The sequence below is a fragment of the Lactuca sativa genome, chromosome 8 (assembly GCF_002870075.4).
Source record: "Lactuca sativa cultivar Salinas chromosome 8, Lsat_Salinas_v11, whole genome shotgun sequence".
NCBI classification, from domain to species: domain Eukaryota; kingdom Viridiplantae; phylum Streptophyta; class Magnoliopsida; order Asterales; family Asteraceae; genus Lactuca; species Lactuca sativa.
In genome coordinates, this window is record NC_056630.2 from 289,230,999 (window position 1) to 289,249,832 (window position 18,834).

The window sequence follows — 18,834 nt, forward strand, 5'->3', positions numbered from 1 at the left end:
AGGCGGTACCAGAATTGAGCGGGAGAAGGAGGCGGTATGAGGCGGTGGGTTTCTGTGGCTAGTAGAGTATACCGAGGAATAGAGAAATGTCTGGAAGGATGGAGGCGGTGGGAGTAATAGAAGGATGGAGGCGGTGGGAGTAATAGAAGCCTTGAGTATGTAAAGCGGTGACCATGGTTGAGTTACGGATGACAATACCCTGGTAAGGATCAAATTGCAATGTCAACAAAGAATTGGACCAATTTGTATATATAGAAAATATGTGGACTAAAGATGGCAAATCCCACCAATTTTACTGTAGCTAAGGAGCAACATTTTTAATATATAGTATAATGGTAAAACAAAGTTTTGAATGGAATAAAAACCATCTATGTTCAATATTAAAAACTATCTATGTTCTATATTAAAAATTGATAGTATAATTCTAAGCTTTATTTTATGTTTTGATGTTATGCTAAAAGTTTAACCCAAATAACAACTCACTTATACTTTTAACCAAATGTGCCAACATACTTATATTCTTAACCCAAAATGTCAACTTACATAAATGACATATTTTAATGGTAAATGATACATTTACGATGCATTAAGCGTTTTTTATTTTGAAATATGACATGTATTTATCATCCATTAATACATAAGAATAAATAGTCATTTGCATGTTTTGCTATACTTATTTTTCCTTAACGTCCACAAAAAAATAAAAAATGTAATATATGTGCATATATCACATAATGTATTTTAATGAAACTTATAAACTAACAATTATATAAAATTAATATGATTGTCCTCTTTAATGTTTACAAAGTATTATAAATAAAAAATCTTAAAGTTTAGATCATCATATTTAGTTTTTTTAAATCAATCCGTATACCGTATAGTATACGGGTCTCACAACTAATGGTATCTCCGTTTTGACCTCAAATCGTTCGGTCATATCCCAAGGGGTCTTAGCATTTCCCCGAATTCAGTCAACCTACTGACAAAACCGAAACAAAGCTTTTTGATAAATAGAAATGGCATGCAAGAAGATCCAAGAGTATTATTCCTAGAGTATTGTGAAGGATCATTATAAGAGGATTTATGGCTCTGAACAACCCATCAAATCTGCACAGGTAATAAACAAATTCATGATTTTTTTTATTTTTAGCTCTATGGCTTTCATTTGGTTTGGTGCCCAAACTCTTATAGTTATATATCTATATCCAGATTTTACCTCATCACACAAATAAATTGATTCTTTATATTTCAATTTTCCAAACTCATCATAAATAATGATCTTTGTTTTGTCATGGTTATCCATGTAAGTAGATGAAAATTCTTCTATAATGTTAAATAGAGGAATTGTCAATTCCGAGACATATATCACAAAATTCAAAGATTTATTTATGATGTTGGATGTATCATATGGGGTTTAATCAAATTAATTTATATTTCATTTATTTCTTATCAGTTTTGTCATAATTCAGTCACGCATTAGAAGATTGTCACTAAAAATCCAGCTTTTCCATTCATTATATGTCTGTACATCTTACTAGATCCAACAGACAAAATACGTTCCGTCAATAGGGGTTTGTTACTTGGAACAAAGTCGGTTCATAAAGTTACTGCATAGCATGCTTTAATCAATGAGTCACATCAAGTTGTAGTAAAACAAAGAACAAAGATCATGTAGATCATTTATGTTAAACATTACTATTCTAAAAAAACAAATTGCTCTAATATAAAGATTAAATATTTTTAATTAGTAAGTTTGGTTCAAAAACTCTAAAAATGAATCTAATTAAGTTTTTCTTTTTATTAAAATTCCACCAAATACAATGCTGCCTATTAATATGACATTTTTTTTTATATTCCCCCATGTTTAACGCGGGTCATAATCTAGCTAGATATAAAAAGGGTTTTAGGGAGGCAGCGACGATGAAAACTGTTACGAAAGAAAGATGAGAAGAGGTAGGTTTATTTTTGAAAATTATAGCTTTGATACCATAATAGACGTCAAATATTCCCTTGCCTTCTCAATAAATAATAACATACAGATATACAAGTACTAGGCGAATCCACGCGCGTTGCGCGAAAATAGAATTATATAGTTAAAATAATAATTTTTACCAAAATATTATTTAATATTTCTACTTTGAATCAAAATGTTCGTAGTAAAGCAAACATATAGTTAACATATTAATTTTATTAAACCTTATAGTTTAATTTTTAAATCATTGTGATATATACAATTATTTGATAATTTTATAAACCGTTTAAAATTGTGTAAATTATATATCAAATGAATGATAATATAACAGATAACAAAATGTATGAACAAAAATATGAACTACAACTTTTAGTAACATAAAAATAGAAAAACATCTATTATAACATTTGTATTAAAAAATATATATATACAACGAATAATAAAAAATATGAAAAATAAACACTATAACTTTTAATAACATAAAAAAACTAAAATATCTATTATAACATTTATATTAACTCTTCATATTTAAATCATAAATCTCTTCAAATACATTAATGTTTTTAATGAGCAAGATTTTACAACTTTATAAAAGAAAGAAAAATAAAAAGTTATTAGTGATTACTAATTAATAATCATAAGTTAAAAACTTTTGAGTTGTAACTAATAAATATACATAAATTAGAAAACTTTTGAGTTGTAGTGTGAGTTTCAAATAAATGTGGTAATTGGAAATGTATATTTATTATTATTATTATTATTATTATTATTATTATTATTATTATTATTATTATTATTATATTTTTCTAAATAATTGGTTTTGATTCGTCATTTTAATCCCTTCAATTATTAAATATAAAGATATTTAATTATAAATTTATAACATACATAGGTGCATATATGTGTTAAACAAATCACATAATATATATATATATATATATATATATATATATATATATATATATATATATATATATATATATATATTCGTAAATATCATATGTAAATCTTGTCGTATTAATATGGATAAATTACTTTCATATGAAGAACATATCATGATAAGTCTATCATAATTACATATCAAATGTTCAAAATTATGTTATCTTTTAAATATGTTGTGTAGGATAACCCAACAAAAAAATAATAGAAAATAAACATAATCAAAATAGAAAAACTACAATCAAATAAATAAGATGACAATTTTTCACTAACTTGCAATCAAAATATTTTTCTTGAAAAAGAAGAATCGGAAAGATACTCCAATCAAAACTTTGATGTTTGGAAAGTCGCATTCAAGATTGATTAATATACACAAATCACATATAAAGATTAAATGAGAAACTAAATATAAAGAAAGAATAGAAAAGCTTCATTTGTATTGGTTGAAAGAAAAAATCATATTACAATTACCATCGATGCGACATAATCCATTTCTTCAAATCATCATATTTAGATCGTAAATGCTTCAAGTATATGAAAACTTTTGAATCATAATATCTTCAAATCATTCTTACATGTAAGATTTTATATAGCACAAAAGACACAAAAGATTGGACTTTTATAGTAAACTTTTCACTAAATACTAATTAAACATAATATAAGTTATAAAACTTTTGAGTGTTAAATCATAATTAAGAAAACTTTTGAGTTGCATTAGTTAAAAAGGGAGTTTCAAATGAATGTGGTTTGAGAAAGTTAAAAAAAGGGTTTCAAATGCATGAGATTTAAGAAAAAATGCTAGCTTTATAAGTATCTATCATATTTATGATCCCTAAAATAAAATCACAGGATAAGCTTTTTGGATAAACAAAAAATTATCTATTCTACTAATATATTCAAAGTTATGACTTATAGGCAACAACTATGCGGCCATTTATACATACTCTTAAAAATTATATGGAGATATCATTTGCAATTCTCTCTGTACAAAACATCAGATTAACATAATATTGTACAAATCATTTTAATTCCATGTTGTGGAGTTTTTACTAATATGAAAGTTATGTTAAGGGATCGCAAATCAAAGGGAAAATGACTTAAAAGCCCAACGAAGTTTTCAAACCGTTCAAAAAACTTTAATCATGTTTTGTCTGTTCAAAAAAACCCAACAAACTTAACATTTTGTGTAAAAAGCCCAACTAAGTTACACTTTCCTGTAGTCAAATAAGAGAAACAGATGATGTGGCTTATTACCATATCGGAAAAATGACTTGTTAGGCCAACGAAGTTTCCAAAACGTTTAAAAAACTCCAATTATGTTTTGACTGTTCAAAAAAAACCTAACGAACTTAAACAAAACAAAATTGTGATTTTTTGAACGGTTTGGAACTTTGTTGGACTTTTTAGACAAAATGTTAAGTTCGTTGGGTTTTTTTGAACAGACAAAACATGATTGAGGTTTTTTGAATGGTTTGGAAACTTCGTTGGGCTTTTAAGTCATTTTCCCCAAATCAAATTCTTAACTAATGTCGTAAGTGTTGCCATAGTAGGAATATATATATATATATATATATATATATATATATATATATATATATATATATATATATATATATATATATATATATATACACCATATTATCAACTTTTTCAAGTTTCTTCAACAGTTTTTGAAGAATGGTTTAATGTCAACACAAAAGGTCAACCATACAGACTGCGATGCATTATTTAAAGTATAAAAACATTACATTATTAGTTGAAATTGACTTATATAGAGTATAAACATAAAAACTATGATGCATATAAGATAAGAAAGAAACATGAAACACAGTAAATGTTTCTTAGAGGACATCATTAGCAAGCCATTTCCTAATCATGCTTAGATGTTCTTTCGGCTTGTACTCTTGAGGTGTGTGACCTTCTCCCTTTGAACACCATAAAAGTTTAACTTTTAATACAATATGATGATAACAAGAAAAATGCTTCTTTTACCTTATAAAAATAGCAAACTAAATTAATGGTTTAAAAAAAATAGTTAACCTCTTTACAAACTCAAATACTACAATCTTCATGAGAAGAGAAGAAGAATTTGAGGAAGATATCTCACCTTTATAGTAGTAAACGTCAAGTTGTAGTCGTGGTTTGAGTATGTCATGGTGTATCTGCCAAAAAGTAAGATAGTAGTACAACATTGAAATATTACTATTTTCACATTTATTTCATGATTATAAATTATGTTGCTCCTAATGAAAAACACAACTAACCCGACTATTTGCTCGTCAAAAAACCATGGTCTCCAATCATCTGTGACTAACAAATTTAGTGATTCAATCCACTTCAATGTACCCAAATATGGAACAAGCAAGTCATGATCTCCACTGATCAAACAATGACATAAACAAGTCAAAATGAAATGGATGTTTTTTTGCTTTTAAATTCTCTTAATACAACAAGAATGCATGAATAGGATCGACTAAAACTCAACTCTAGTTTCACGACAATAAGTGTAAATATAAGATACTAATAGGATTTGTTAATGAAAAGTTAAGAGGCATAACTAAAAGAGGGTAATACCTATATACAAGAGCGCGACAATTTCTGGTAGTAAGGAGTCTATGATAGGGAACACTACTTTGGACATTGTGATTATAAGGTATGTCTTCCGTTTCATGAAAGTTAAATTTCATTCTTTCATTGCATCGCACCCATTCTATATCATCAAGTTCCTGGTGGTCACGAGGTCATATTAATATCCTATATTGTAATCAAAACAAACATGAACATAACTACACATGAACTACAAACCTCAGAGACATGAAGAGCCTTTCGAACGTCATTGCGATTAGCCCATGCAGGAATGTAACGTCTGATGTTTTCTTGGGCCAACTATTGACAAAAGAAAAAACTATACTAATCATAACATTTTAAGAATGATTGATTAATTCTTGTAAAAATGTTGGATGACAACCTATAAGACTTGACAATTTATATCTTTGTTCTAAAATAAAATCAATTTCTCTGTAATACAGAACAAGATAATATGATTATGTAAATGATTGTATATTTAATCTGAACTTAATATCAACATACCGCTATCATATACTCTCAACGTTTGTGAAAAACAAATAAAACATAATCGAACTTTAAATGATTGTCCAAAAACAACTTTTTAAATTTAAATCGTAGATAATTATCCATTTGATTAGTTAACTAAAAACTCTTTGTCTTTATCCATCACTAGCTAACACAAATTTCAGTTGCAAGCATAATATGGGTTATTTCCATATATTTTAAATTGTTAGGTTCTAGAACAACCAATACATGATTAAATATGTGAACTAAAAATAAAGATGACAAAAAGTTTACATGGTTCATATGATTAGGATAATCATTTTACATTAACACGCTAACTATAAAGTTTTTATGGCTATCAAGTAGATTGGGAGCGACCAACTGGCTTAGGTGTGCGCTCGAAGATCTACTTTAGAATTGATTAGTTCAAGCTTTTTAATATTTTCATGTTGGTTCAGTCTATTTTGTATCTTGAGGTTGTTAATTTGCGAAAATTGATCCACCATTTGACCATATAGCAGCTAGTTCATATATATTAGATTCACCTTTAATATGTCATGGACCAGTATATTGTCAGAGTTTTTGGTTTAGACTTATTGAAAATTTTAGGCGAACAACTAGTATTTATATCCCTTAAATTATACAACTTAAGGTAGTATTCAAAAGGCATTTAATAGAAATAACAAAACCTCTCTCTCTCTCTCTCTCATCATGGACATATTCGATCATTTTGATTGTGTGAACCACATAAATTGATTGTTTCTTTGTTTTCGTTTGGTATCATCACTTTATGGGAAATTGTCTATCGTTTGTTGAAGTGCTTGAACCCTAACAACTTGTATCAAAGCTACCAACAATTTGTATCAAAGCTACATATCAAGACATGAAGGTTAAGATCGACAAATTTGAAGGTCATGATTTTGAGTATTGGTGAATACAGATTGATTACCTCTATCAGAAGATTTTACATGAACCCTTAGCTGAAAAGAACTAGAAGTGATGCAGGAGGACTGGAATTTACTATATTGGCAGGCTCTTGATCTAGTAATATTATTATTAGCAAAGAACGTAACTTACAATATTTTCAATGAGAAAACTACATACAACCTAATTAGATTGCCATCCAATATGTATGAAAAATCCTCAGCATGAGGGTAGCTCCGTGACTGATCATGTTAATGAATTCAATTCAAGAATCTCAAGGTTGATTTTGTTTGATATTTGATTCGAGGATAATGTCTAGGAAATGCTAATATAATAATTATTTCTTGATAGTTGGTATGGTATAGTGACTGGAACTAGGCTGGTATCTGAAGGCATTCAATTTAACTCTTGGTGATGATACAAAGTGCTAGTGAATCTTCGTGTACTCTTCTAAGTTATGAAAAAAGAGGAAGAAAAACCAATATATCACATGTACGAATTGCAAGGATAATAGTTTTCATAAAGTAGTGCCCAAAAACCTCCACAAACAAAGGCAAGATGGAGATTAATGTGGCAAAAAACTTCAATGATCATGCTCTTATTTTTTATGTTGAAAACTTAATAAGATCTTGGATACTAGATTCAGGTATGTAGTTTCATGTTAGTCATTCCATAAGTGTAATGCATAATTTTAGGCACTATAGTAGTAATGTTTCGCTGGCAAACAACAAAAGCCTAGATATCATGGGTTTTTGCTATGTTGTCCTAAATATGACTTTGGGTATTTGGTTTGATCTTAGAAGTACCAATTATTCAACTTTAACTCTAAAATTACATATAGTCCGGGGCATAATAGATTCCATAATTCAACATAAATTGAATTATTTTTTGAAACAAAGATGAAATATATTTTTCCTAAGGGCAACAATACATAATATTTTTCGTGAAAAAAAAGGAATATGCCCCGACCCATAAGTATTTTAATTTTAAGTTTGAAATATCCTTAAAAGTATTGTTTTCTTTTTTAAACCAACTACCTATATATTATGATGGACACAAACTCTATGACCTTTGATTTAAGGAAATATAATAAAAGTTTTGCAAAATATCGGTAACAATATTCACATGTTGTTTGGATTTAAACAATTATAACTATTATCTTCAAGTACTTATTTTTTTCTTGAATAAAGGAAATATGGGGGCGGGATAATACATATGCATATAACTCACATAGAAAGATAGAGTAATACCTCACATGGTTGTATATGAGCTTGAGGTAACGTCCAAATATCCCTATATCTTTTCTCAAAAGATCTTAAACCCCTCCTATAGAGATTGGAATTTAAGGTATTTGCAACGTCACATTGAGGTTCCAAAATATGCTCAGTGTTAATTCTCTCAAGACACTATGAAAAAAAAAAGATTAAACTGAATACAGATTCACATGATGACATTTTTAGTTGATAATCCAAAGTGAAGTCTAGTTTATGTACCTTATTTACCACTTGAAGATAATGCATACATAGAGTGTTGTTGGGATCTACATTAAAGTACTCCCCATGGCAATTTTCTTGAGTTGACTACAAAAGGTATGCAACTTAAGTCCTAGACATATTGAAATTTCATTTTGTGCAAGCAACTATAGCAACTAGGAAGGTGTAAGAAAAGGATATAATGTATCAGCGGATAACATAACTGTACTTATATACCTTGTAGATTGCATCTGATAGGAGTGCCATTCGATATGCATATGGGATTTTTGAATTGTAGTCACCATTTATGTCTGTTAGAGGATTACCAAGCAAATATCCCTAAGTTGGAAACCATTTAGCAAATTTAGTTATCCATGAAAACGAGAAAGGATTACATAGGGATGATCAAATGCGGTGCAATCAAGTTCAACATTTGTTCATGACATAACTGTAAACAATAAATAAACAAGTTAACTAGAAATCTGACTCTTTAAAATGATTGGTTAATTTGTACCTTGATATTAATTTTTGGCATTTCTCCAACTTCATTACCTACAAAGTGTGCAACAAGAAGCTAAACACCTAAGTATCTCCAAATAATCTCCCTCGGAAGAAATAAATAATTTAGTCAACAAAATCTTTAGTCGATTTTTATGTATTTTGAAAGCACTGTAAAATAATAATTATAAAATTTTAACAAATCAGATTAATATGACTTAAAATAAATATTTATTTTGAATTGAAAATTCTCAATGATTTCTATCACCAAGTTGTGAGTGAATACAATTTTGTACAATTTTCAATTTGATATTCTTTTTAAAGATTGTTATAATAATTTAATTTCAAACCATGTCTTTTGATTATTTGTCAAGATAATCTAACATTTGTTATATATATATATATATATATATATATATATATATATATATATATATATATATATATATGATAAGCATATGATAAAAGATATGCACATGACAGCTAGTTGATTAGAATCCTAGTCTAATTACAGTTTCCTTTCATAAACCATTATTTATATTATTTATACCATTCACATAACGAGAGAATTGATCACGAACAGTAGCTTCTTTCATGATATCAGAGAAATTTGGTTCTTAATTACTCTACCATTCATCTTTATCTGTTTCTTTTCTCCTCAATAGTCCACTTTTTTTTTCTTTTTCTCCTCTCATTCCTTCTACCATGGCTACTGAATCGAAAATTTATCCAGCCCTTACTATTTCCAACATCAAAAATGTAATTCTCATTACCTTAGAGATGGAAAAAGGACATTACACCTCTTGTGCAACTCTTTTTAAAATACATTGCAGAGCTTACCAGGTCACTGATCACATCATACCCGCAAAACCAACTGCAACAACACCTCAACGATTGATCCCGCCGCCACCACTACCGACTTCGTCGCTGCTGCCACCGCCACAGCGCAATGGTCTCGTCTCGATGCCATTGTTTTAGAATGGATCTATAGCACTATCTCCCATGATTTGCTTCACATTATTCTTCAACCAGAAGCAACTACACAAGAGGTCTGGGACACTCTTGCAAACATCTTCCAGGACAACAAGAACTCTAGAGCTCTCTACCAGGAACATCAATTCACCAACCTTAAACTTGACAACTTCACCAACGTTTCAGCTTACTGTCAATACTTAAAAACATTGTTGATCAATAGTTATATGTCGGCTCTTCGGTCTCCGAACAGCTTCTTATTCTTCAACTCATATCAGAATCGAATTCTAATTATTATAATGTAGTAAGGATTATACAACAAAGCAATCCCCTACCACCTTTCTATAAGGCTAGGTCAAAACTGATACTTGAAGAAAATTGCAAAGCACATCAATCATCCACTGCTATTCTTTCCACCACCAACACTCACATTAAATTGAACCCTTTAGGGTCATCCTCTGCTATCGCTAACACAACTACACCATCGTCGGTCAATAACACCACTACTACCGACAACCGGTCTGGCAAAACCGCCTATCGTGGACAGGGCGATCGTGGAAATTACAGGGGAGGAGGCAAGGCTATCCTCATTAACAACCCAACCCAACCCAATTTTTGTATAAAAAACTAATTTATTTATCCTTACCTATACAACTCAATCCAATCCAATTATTTAGACTCATTTGCAATCCAACCCAACCTATTTTATATTAAAATTTTATATTTATAAAACTATATTAATATTGGTCTTGTTTTGTAGAGAAAAATAAGCTAGATATTTTGATATATTTTATTTAATTTTTTATTAAATATAAAGTTTAATTATAAACAAAAAAATAGCTTTTGGTATAAAAATTAATTGGTTTCTCTAACCAAATTGGACACGTGCACATGGATTTTCAATCCAATCTAAAGATGAGCTAAGGTTGTGGACACGAGCTGGTTCACCAAAGATTGTCCCATTGTTATTATTTTAATATTTTTTCTCAATGAGCGGCTTGCAAGAAATCCCAATAGGGGTAGTCGAAGAAGGTGTGGCGGCCGATCTGGTACTTCAGTGGGTTCTCAACAACCAAATAATCGACTCCCCCCTTGGGCCCAGTATTCTCAATGGGCATGGGTCATGCCTCCTTGGGACATGCATCCATGTCCTTACCCAAACTCTTCCTGGAATACACCATCACAACATCAACAAGCTGGTGTTCTCGACCCACGTCCATAGCAAGCTTACCCGACATATTCACCACCGATCTCGCTCAAGCCATGCATGATCTTTCATTACAACAACCTTATGCTAATTGGTATTTTGACACCGATGCTACATCTCACATGACGGGTTCCCAAGGTACGCTCAAGTCTAATTCAAATTTACATGCATTAAATAAAAATATAACTGTCGGTAATGGTCACAAAATTCCAATATATGAATACGGGCACACATCCTTCTCACCCTCACCCTCCAATCTTCCTAAAAAACGTTTCCCATACCCATTTTCTCATTAAAAATCTTATCTGTGTCTGCCGTTTATCTATTGACAATAATTTAGCTATCGAATTTGACCCTTTCAGTTTTACTGTGAAGGATTACCAAATGGGGATCTGACTCATGAGATGCAATAGCTAGAGTGATTTATATCCGCTTTCATCCTCAGTTATCAAAAAACTACAACCTCAAGCTCTTTCTACAGTTTCTCAAAACATTTGGCATCATCGCTTAGGACATCCAGGCGCAGTTATTTTAAGTTTACTTATAAAAAATAGGTCTATCTCTTGTAATCGTACTAAATCTATTTTTCTTTGTCAATCATGTGTATTTGGTAAACAAACTAAATTACCATTTATTAATTCTATGGCTACTACTTTTACCCCTTTTGATATTATTGATAGTGACGTTTGGACCTCATCGATTTTGGGTTCCGAGGGACACTGTTATTACGTTCTCATTCTTGACGATCACTCCAATTTCTTATGGACTTTTCCCTTAGGAAATAATTCCCATGTTTTTCTTACTTTCCTCTCTTTTAGTAGCTTTGTTAAAACTCATTTTTACACAAATAACAAAACTTTTCACAACTTTTGTTCCTCAAATGGAATAGTTTTTTGTTTCTCTTGTCCTCACACCTCATATCAAAACGGGAAAACTGAGTGTAAAATTCGAGAAATTAATAATATAATTCGAACACTTCTCTCCCACGCCAATGTCCCAGCTTTGTTTTGGCACCATGCTCTTGAAATGGCAACTTACCTCTTAAGTATCATTCCAACAAAAACACTTAACAACCACACCCCTGCACATCTACTATACAAACGAGTTCCCGCTTACAAACAACTACGTATTTTTGGTTGTTTGTGTTACCAATTGTTTCAATCTACCACCATCATCAAATTACAACCTCGCTCCACTCCCTCTGTATTTCTTGGCTACCCTGCTTACCACTGCATATATAAATGCTTTGACATTCAAAACAACAAGACCATCCTGTCTCGCCATGTCTTATTTACTGAAGATATTTTCACTTTTAAACAAAATCCCACCACAACACCATGCGCTTCTGCCCCGACTTCCCCTTTTCCTGATTGAGCCAACCCTATGTCTACCACTATAGGCTCCAACAATCCTTCTAACATGAATTCCTCCCAACCTCCCTCCACTCCCGTTGTGACACAACCATCTTGGACCATACATACATGAAGCATGTCTGGTACCTCTAAACCTAAACACATCTTCAACATTTCTTCTCTTGCTACTATTTCTCCACTTCCATGCAATCTAAAGGATGCGTTATTTGATCCAAATTGGAAACAAACTATAACCAATGAGTTTAATGCACTAATTGAGAATAAGACTTGGGTTTTACAACCAAAAACACCTGATATGCATATTATTCGATCTATGTGGTTTTTTTAACATAAATTTAAATCTGATGGTTCCTTTGAAAGTTATAAAGCACGACTGGAGGGAGACGGTCACTCACAACAAGTTGGAGTTGACTGGCACGAGACTTTTAGCCCGGTAGTTAAATCGACTACTATACGGACTGTCTTGAGTCTTGCCATTTCTATATCATGGTCAATACATCAACTCGATGTAAAAAATGTATTCTTACATGGCAACCTTTCCGAAACAGTTTATATGCATCAACCACTGGGGTTTCGCGACAATAATCATCCTGACCACGTTTGTCTCCTTAAAAAATCACTATACGGTCTTAAACAATCCCCTCGGGCATGGTACCAACAATTTGCTGATTTTGTCAGGACTATCAGTTTCAAGCACAGTATGTCGGATCACTCGTTATTTATTTATAGAAAAGGTAATGATGTTGCATACTTACTCCTCTACGTCGATGGTATCATCCTCACCTCTTATTCTCATAATCTTCAACATACTCTTACGGAGCTTCTAGCACGCGAATTTGCGATGAAGGATCTTGTTCCTCTAAGTTATTTTCTTGGCATCACCGTTCAACGTCATTCTCAAGGTCTATTCTTAAGTCAAACTAAATATGCCAAGGAAATCATTGAGCATGTTGGCATGTCAAGTTGCAAATTGGCCACCACTCCTGTTGACACTAACTCAAAACTTGATGTGAAAACCGACGATCCCTTTCCTGATCCAACTTATTATCGGAGTTTAGTCGGTGCCTTAAAATATCTACTTTTACGCGGCCAGATATTCCATACATTGTACAACAAATATGTATTCATATGCACGCCCCATATACCGCTCATATGCATGCTCTAAAACACATTATTCATTATGTCCAAGGGACTTTACATAACGGTTTACATCTTACTAAATATGCCGCTACCCGAATCTCTTCCTATACTGATGCAGATTGGGGAGGCTATCCCACAACAAGACGTTCTACCTCCGGTTACTGTGTTTTCCTAGGAGACAACTTGATCTCCTGGTCCTCCAAATGTCAACCGACTTTATCTAGATCGTGTGTTGAGGCGGAATATCGCAGCATTGCTAATGTTGTCTCTGAAACTTGTTGGTTACATAATCTCCTCCTCGAGTTACATTGTTCGCTTTTTAAGGCAACTATCGTATATTGCGATAATGTTAGTGCCATATACTTATCCAGTAACCCTTCGACATCAACGCACAAAACATATTAAATGGATGTTCACTTTGTTCGGGAAAAGGTCGCTAAAGACGAGGTTTTAGTTTTGCATGTTCCGTCACATTACAAGCTAGCTGATGTTTTTTCTAAAGGACTACCACATGTTTTGTTTGATGATTTTCGAGATAGTCTCAACATTTGTCAACCTCCCGTTGCGACTGTGGAAGACAATTAGATATTAGATATACTATTATTATGATAAGCATGTGATAAAAGATATGGACATGAAAGCTAGTTTTTAGAATCCTACTCTGATTATAGTTTCCTTTCATAAACCATTATTTGTATTATTTATACCATTCACATAACGAGAGAATTGATCACGAACAATAGCTTCTTTCTATATATATATATATATATATATATATATATATATATATATATATATATATATATATATATATATATATAAATGAAAAACTTTATTCTCCTACAGACATGTGTCATAATATTATAAATCCTCATTAATATTATATGTCACATGTCAACGTATTAATTCTCCATTTAAAATTTAAAATTTTAAAATTCCTACTCTAATTATATTAAATTAATAATTAATTCTTCATTTCAAATTTTAAATTTCACACTCTAATTACATTAAATTAATAATATTAGAATAAAAAATAAAATAAAATAATTGTATATTATAAGGTCATATAATTTCATGTATTTATTTAAATCAACTATTATAATTTTATATAATTAAAAAAATATCTCTTAATTAATAATTTATTTAAAATAATTTATTTGAAATAATTGATTAATAATATTGAGTTTTTACTATAAAATTTTAATTAATTTTATAACTATGTTTCTCACGGATTATAAACTAGTATATATATATATATATATATATATATATATATATATATATATATATATATATATATATATATATATATATATATATATATATATGGAAAAGTTTAATAGAGAACCATAATTATTGGTTCTCCAAGGAACCGATTTTTTTTTCAAGTTCTAGAGTTCATTCTTTATCGAAAAAAACTAAAAATATCTAAATTCATATTATAACATTGTGAATGTTAAATATATTTTTCGGATTCACCGTGTAAATATAGATTCACATTGTGAATTTGACAAAAAAAAAATTCGAATTTCATATCATCGGAAAAAGGATAAAAAGTTATGAATTTATGTATTCTTAGTTTTTTTATATAAAAAATAAGTTCTAAAAGTTGAAAATAAGATTGGTTCCTTGGTTCCTTGGTTAAATATGGTTCTCTATTGAACCTCACCCTTATATATATATATATATATATATATATATATATATATATATATATATATATATATATATATATATATATATATATATATATATATATATATATATATATTCATGATCTTGTGTGTATACTCTTTTTAGTAAACTACTTTTTAAATTAGAACTCTTTTGTATGATTTTAAAAAAACAATTGACGTACAAATCATACATACTTATAAAGCTAGCATTTTTTCTTGAATCTCATGTATTTGAAACCCCCATATAAATTTGTCAACACCTCATGCATTTGAAACCCCCACACCCTTTCACCTTCAAAGTAATTAATCAAACATAATCCCATTCCAAGAAAATCACACACTTTATAAGTTCAACATCTCATGCATTTGAAACCCCCACACCCTTTCACCTTCATTATATATGTAATTATTTTAGTATATTTTTCTTACAAAAGTCATCATTTGGTTGAAGATATTATGATTCAAAAGTTTTCATATAGTTGAAGCATTCACGATCCAAATATGATGATTTGAAGAATTGGGTTATGTCGCATCGATAGTAATTGTAATAGTATGATTTTTTCTTTCAACCAAAACAAATGAAGCTTTTCTACTCTTTCTTTATATTCAATTTCTCATTTGATCTTTATATGTGATTTATATGTATTACTCAATCTTGAATGTGACTCTCCAAACATCTATGTTAGTGAAGAATTGGCATCAAGTTTCTAGGGTTGAATGGTGTTAAATAAATAAAGAAGATTCAGAAAACGGGTATGGGTTTTTTTTGTTTAAGCAAAGTAGACGAATGTTAGTTTTTTTTTTATTTAAACGTATATTTATTTAACATTTTTATTTATATATTCAACCACCCAATGTTCTTATTTATTTGATTGTAGTTTTTCTATTTTGATTATGTTTATTTTCTATTATTTTTTTGTTGGGTTATCCTACACAACATATTTACAAGACAATATTTAAAAGATAACATAATTTTAACATTTGATATATAATTATGATGACTTATCATAATATGTTCTTCATATGAAAGAAATTTATCCATATTACTATGACAAGAATTACAGATGACATTTATGAAAATATATAGTATATGTGATTTGTTTAACATATATATGCACCTATGTATGTTATAAATTTATAATTAAATATCTTTATGTCTAATAATTGAAGGGATTAAAATGATGCATCAAAACCAATTATTAAGACGAATATAATAATAATAATAATAAATACACATTTCCAAGTACCATATTCATTTGAAACTCACACTATAACTCAAGAATTTTCTAATTTATGTATATTTATTAGTTACAACTCAAGAGTTTTTAACTTAATTATTAATCACTTATAACTTTTTATTTTCCTATCTTTTATAAGGTTGTAAAGTTTTGCTCATTAAAAACATTAATGTATTTGAAGACATTTGTGATTTAAATATGAAAAGTTAATATAAATGTTATAATAAATGTTTTAGTGTTTTTATGTTATTAAAAGTTGTAGTTTTATTTTTCATATTTATTATTATTCGTTGTATATATATCTTTTTTAATACAAATGTTATAATAGATGTTTTTGTATTTTTTATGTTACTAAACGTTGTAGTTCATATTTTTGTTCATACATTTTGTTACTCGTTATATATAGATTATCATACGTTTGATATATAATTTTCACAATTTTAAACGGTTTATAAAATTATCAAATAATTGTATATATCACAATGACTTACAAATTAAAACTATAATCATCATATCATACTATATTATAAATGAAATATTTTTTCTTTCACCACATTCATTTGAAACTCCCAACTTTTCATATTTCCATACAATATACTTAATTTTATTAACTTAAATATGCTTTTAGTTGTAAACATTATCATAAATGGAAGGATTTGTGACTTATCCATATGATATACTTAATTTGTTAACTTCAATATATAGTTAAATAAATAACTTACATTAATATATCAAATAAGCTTAAAATTTTAGTGTAAAATTTAAAACCTAAAGTAAAATATCAAATAATGTTTAAAAAAAATTCAATATATATATATATATATATATATATATATTTTTTAACATAATTAAAAGAAAAACATTAAACATAATAATAATAAAAGAACATAAATTGATGAATCGAATTAACTAAAAGGTGTCTGAAAACTATATTCTAATAATATATTTTTAACATGTGTCACGCAACGCACGAGAATTTGTCTAGTAAATCATAAAAAGAAACGTGCATTATACAAAGAGTGGATATGTGCACTTTTTACGAATATGGGCATTTTTGCCATTTATGCACATATGTACTTTTCATAGAAACACGTTTTCTGTAGTTTGTTTATCAAAATGCTTAAATATTTTCGACTTAAAGTAGTAAGACATGTTTTTTAGACAAAAAAAATATGGGAAAAATAGTTCGCATTTTAAAAGTTGTTTGCGAGAAAATATTAGTTTACATTATATATATTTATATATATATATATATATATATATATATATATATATATATATATATATATATATATGTGTGTGTGTGTGTGTGTGTGTACCTTTATATATTTCGTGAACAATTATTGGCACCGGTATACCACTATAGGAACTTGAAGCAACATATAATGGATTGTTGAGAAATTTTGGATGATCCACAAGCCACTGTTTGAATATACATAGAAAAAGCATTGATATTAGTTTTTATATTAACAAAATGGGCAATCTTCAGAAAAGTATCAAAGTTTTGGGCCAACTTATGATCTAGTCCTAAATTAAGTTTCATTAATGAAAAAGGACAGGAAACCGACTTTTGTAATCACTTTAACCCCCTTTTCCTTTTTTTATAATGTAAAAAAACTGATTTTTTAGAGAAAAAATGGAAGGGGACTCGAACTCGTGACCTTCCACTCCTAAACAATACACCTTACCATGTGAGCTAGAAGCATTTATTGCTATTACTTCTTCAAATGTATTTATAATGTTTTATAAGTTATCCTTAATTACCATCTGAAACATCGCATCTTTCTCTCTCTAACCCTTCTTCTTCCCCATATCTTTCTTCTAACTTCGATTTTGTCATCTCCTTCCATAATCAAGAAAATAAGCTGCTACTTCTTTGAAACCGGTTTCACCAACACGAACTGGCCGTTTTAACCCTGGTTGACCAAGGGTTTTCCCAATAAATCCTTTTGGATTATTAGTTGCAAAAGGCTCTTAATATGTTAGTTTTACAATAGCGACACTTTCACCTTGACAGTTTTTGAAATAATAAGCACCTCCAAGACCACCGTTGACCGAAATCGGGTCAATCCCGGAGATTATCGCGTTCACAACCTCATCAACGAGTGGTTTTGTTTGGTCAAAATTATGAGAATGCCCCAGGATTTCAACGGGGACACTTTGGTCTTTTTGGAGGATGTCTCTACCAGTTGGGGATAAACATGGAGTTGAAGAGCTTCTGTGTAAGATGTTTCTTGTTATGAGAATAGGAGAATGGTCACGAATGGCACTGAGGTCATTGTTTAAAACCATGTCTCCAAAAGTTAGAAAGTTTTATTCGATTGGGAGACTTAGAGTTATTTGTAACCTTC

The 18,834-nt window shown here is 29.6% G+C and overlaps 1 protein-coding gene across 1 annotated transcript in view; it reads right to left on the reverse strand.

Moving 5' to 3' along the window:
* Positions 1 to 4,612: 4,612 nt before the first annotated feature.
* The window catches only part of LOC111877542 (serine carboxypeptidase-like 18), a 41,899-nt gene continuing 27,677 nt past the window's right edge, over positions 4,613 to 18,834 (reverse strand). Inside the window, exons 5-14 of the mRNA XM_023874061.3 lie at positions 17,803 to 17,905; positions 8,894 to 8,931; positions 8,617 to 8,718; positions 8,401 to 8,487; positions 8,158 to 8,313; positions 5,717 to 5,797; positions 5,486 to 5,637; positions 5,176 to 5,289; positions 5,019 to 5,073; positions 4,613 to 4,836 (exon numbers count right to left, since the gene is read on the reverse strand). Of these exons, the coding sequence (XP_023729829.1) occupies positions 4,753 to 4,836; positions 5,019 to 5,073; positions 5,176 to 5,289; positions 5,486 to 5,637; positions 5,717 to 5,797; positions 8,158 to 8,313; positions 8,401 to 8,487; positions 8,617 to 8,718; positions 8,894 to 8,931; positions 17,803 to 17,905 (972 nt within the window). The 3' untranslated portion in view covers positions 4,613 to 4,752. The remainder of the gene's footprint in view (positions 4,837 to 5,018; positions 5,074 to 5,175; positions 5,290 to 5,485; positions 5,638 to 5,716; positions 5,798 to 8,157; positions 8,314 to 8,400; positions 8,488 to 8,616; positions 8,719 to 8,893; positions 8,932 to 17,802; positions 17,906 to 18,834) is intronic.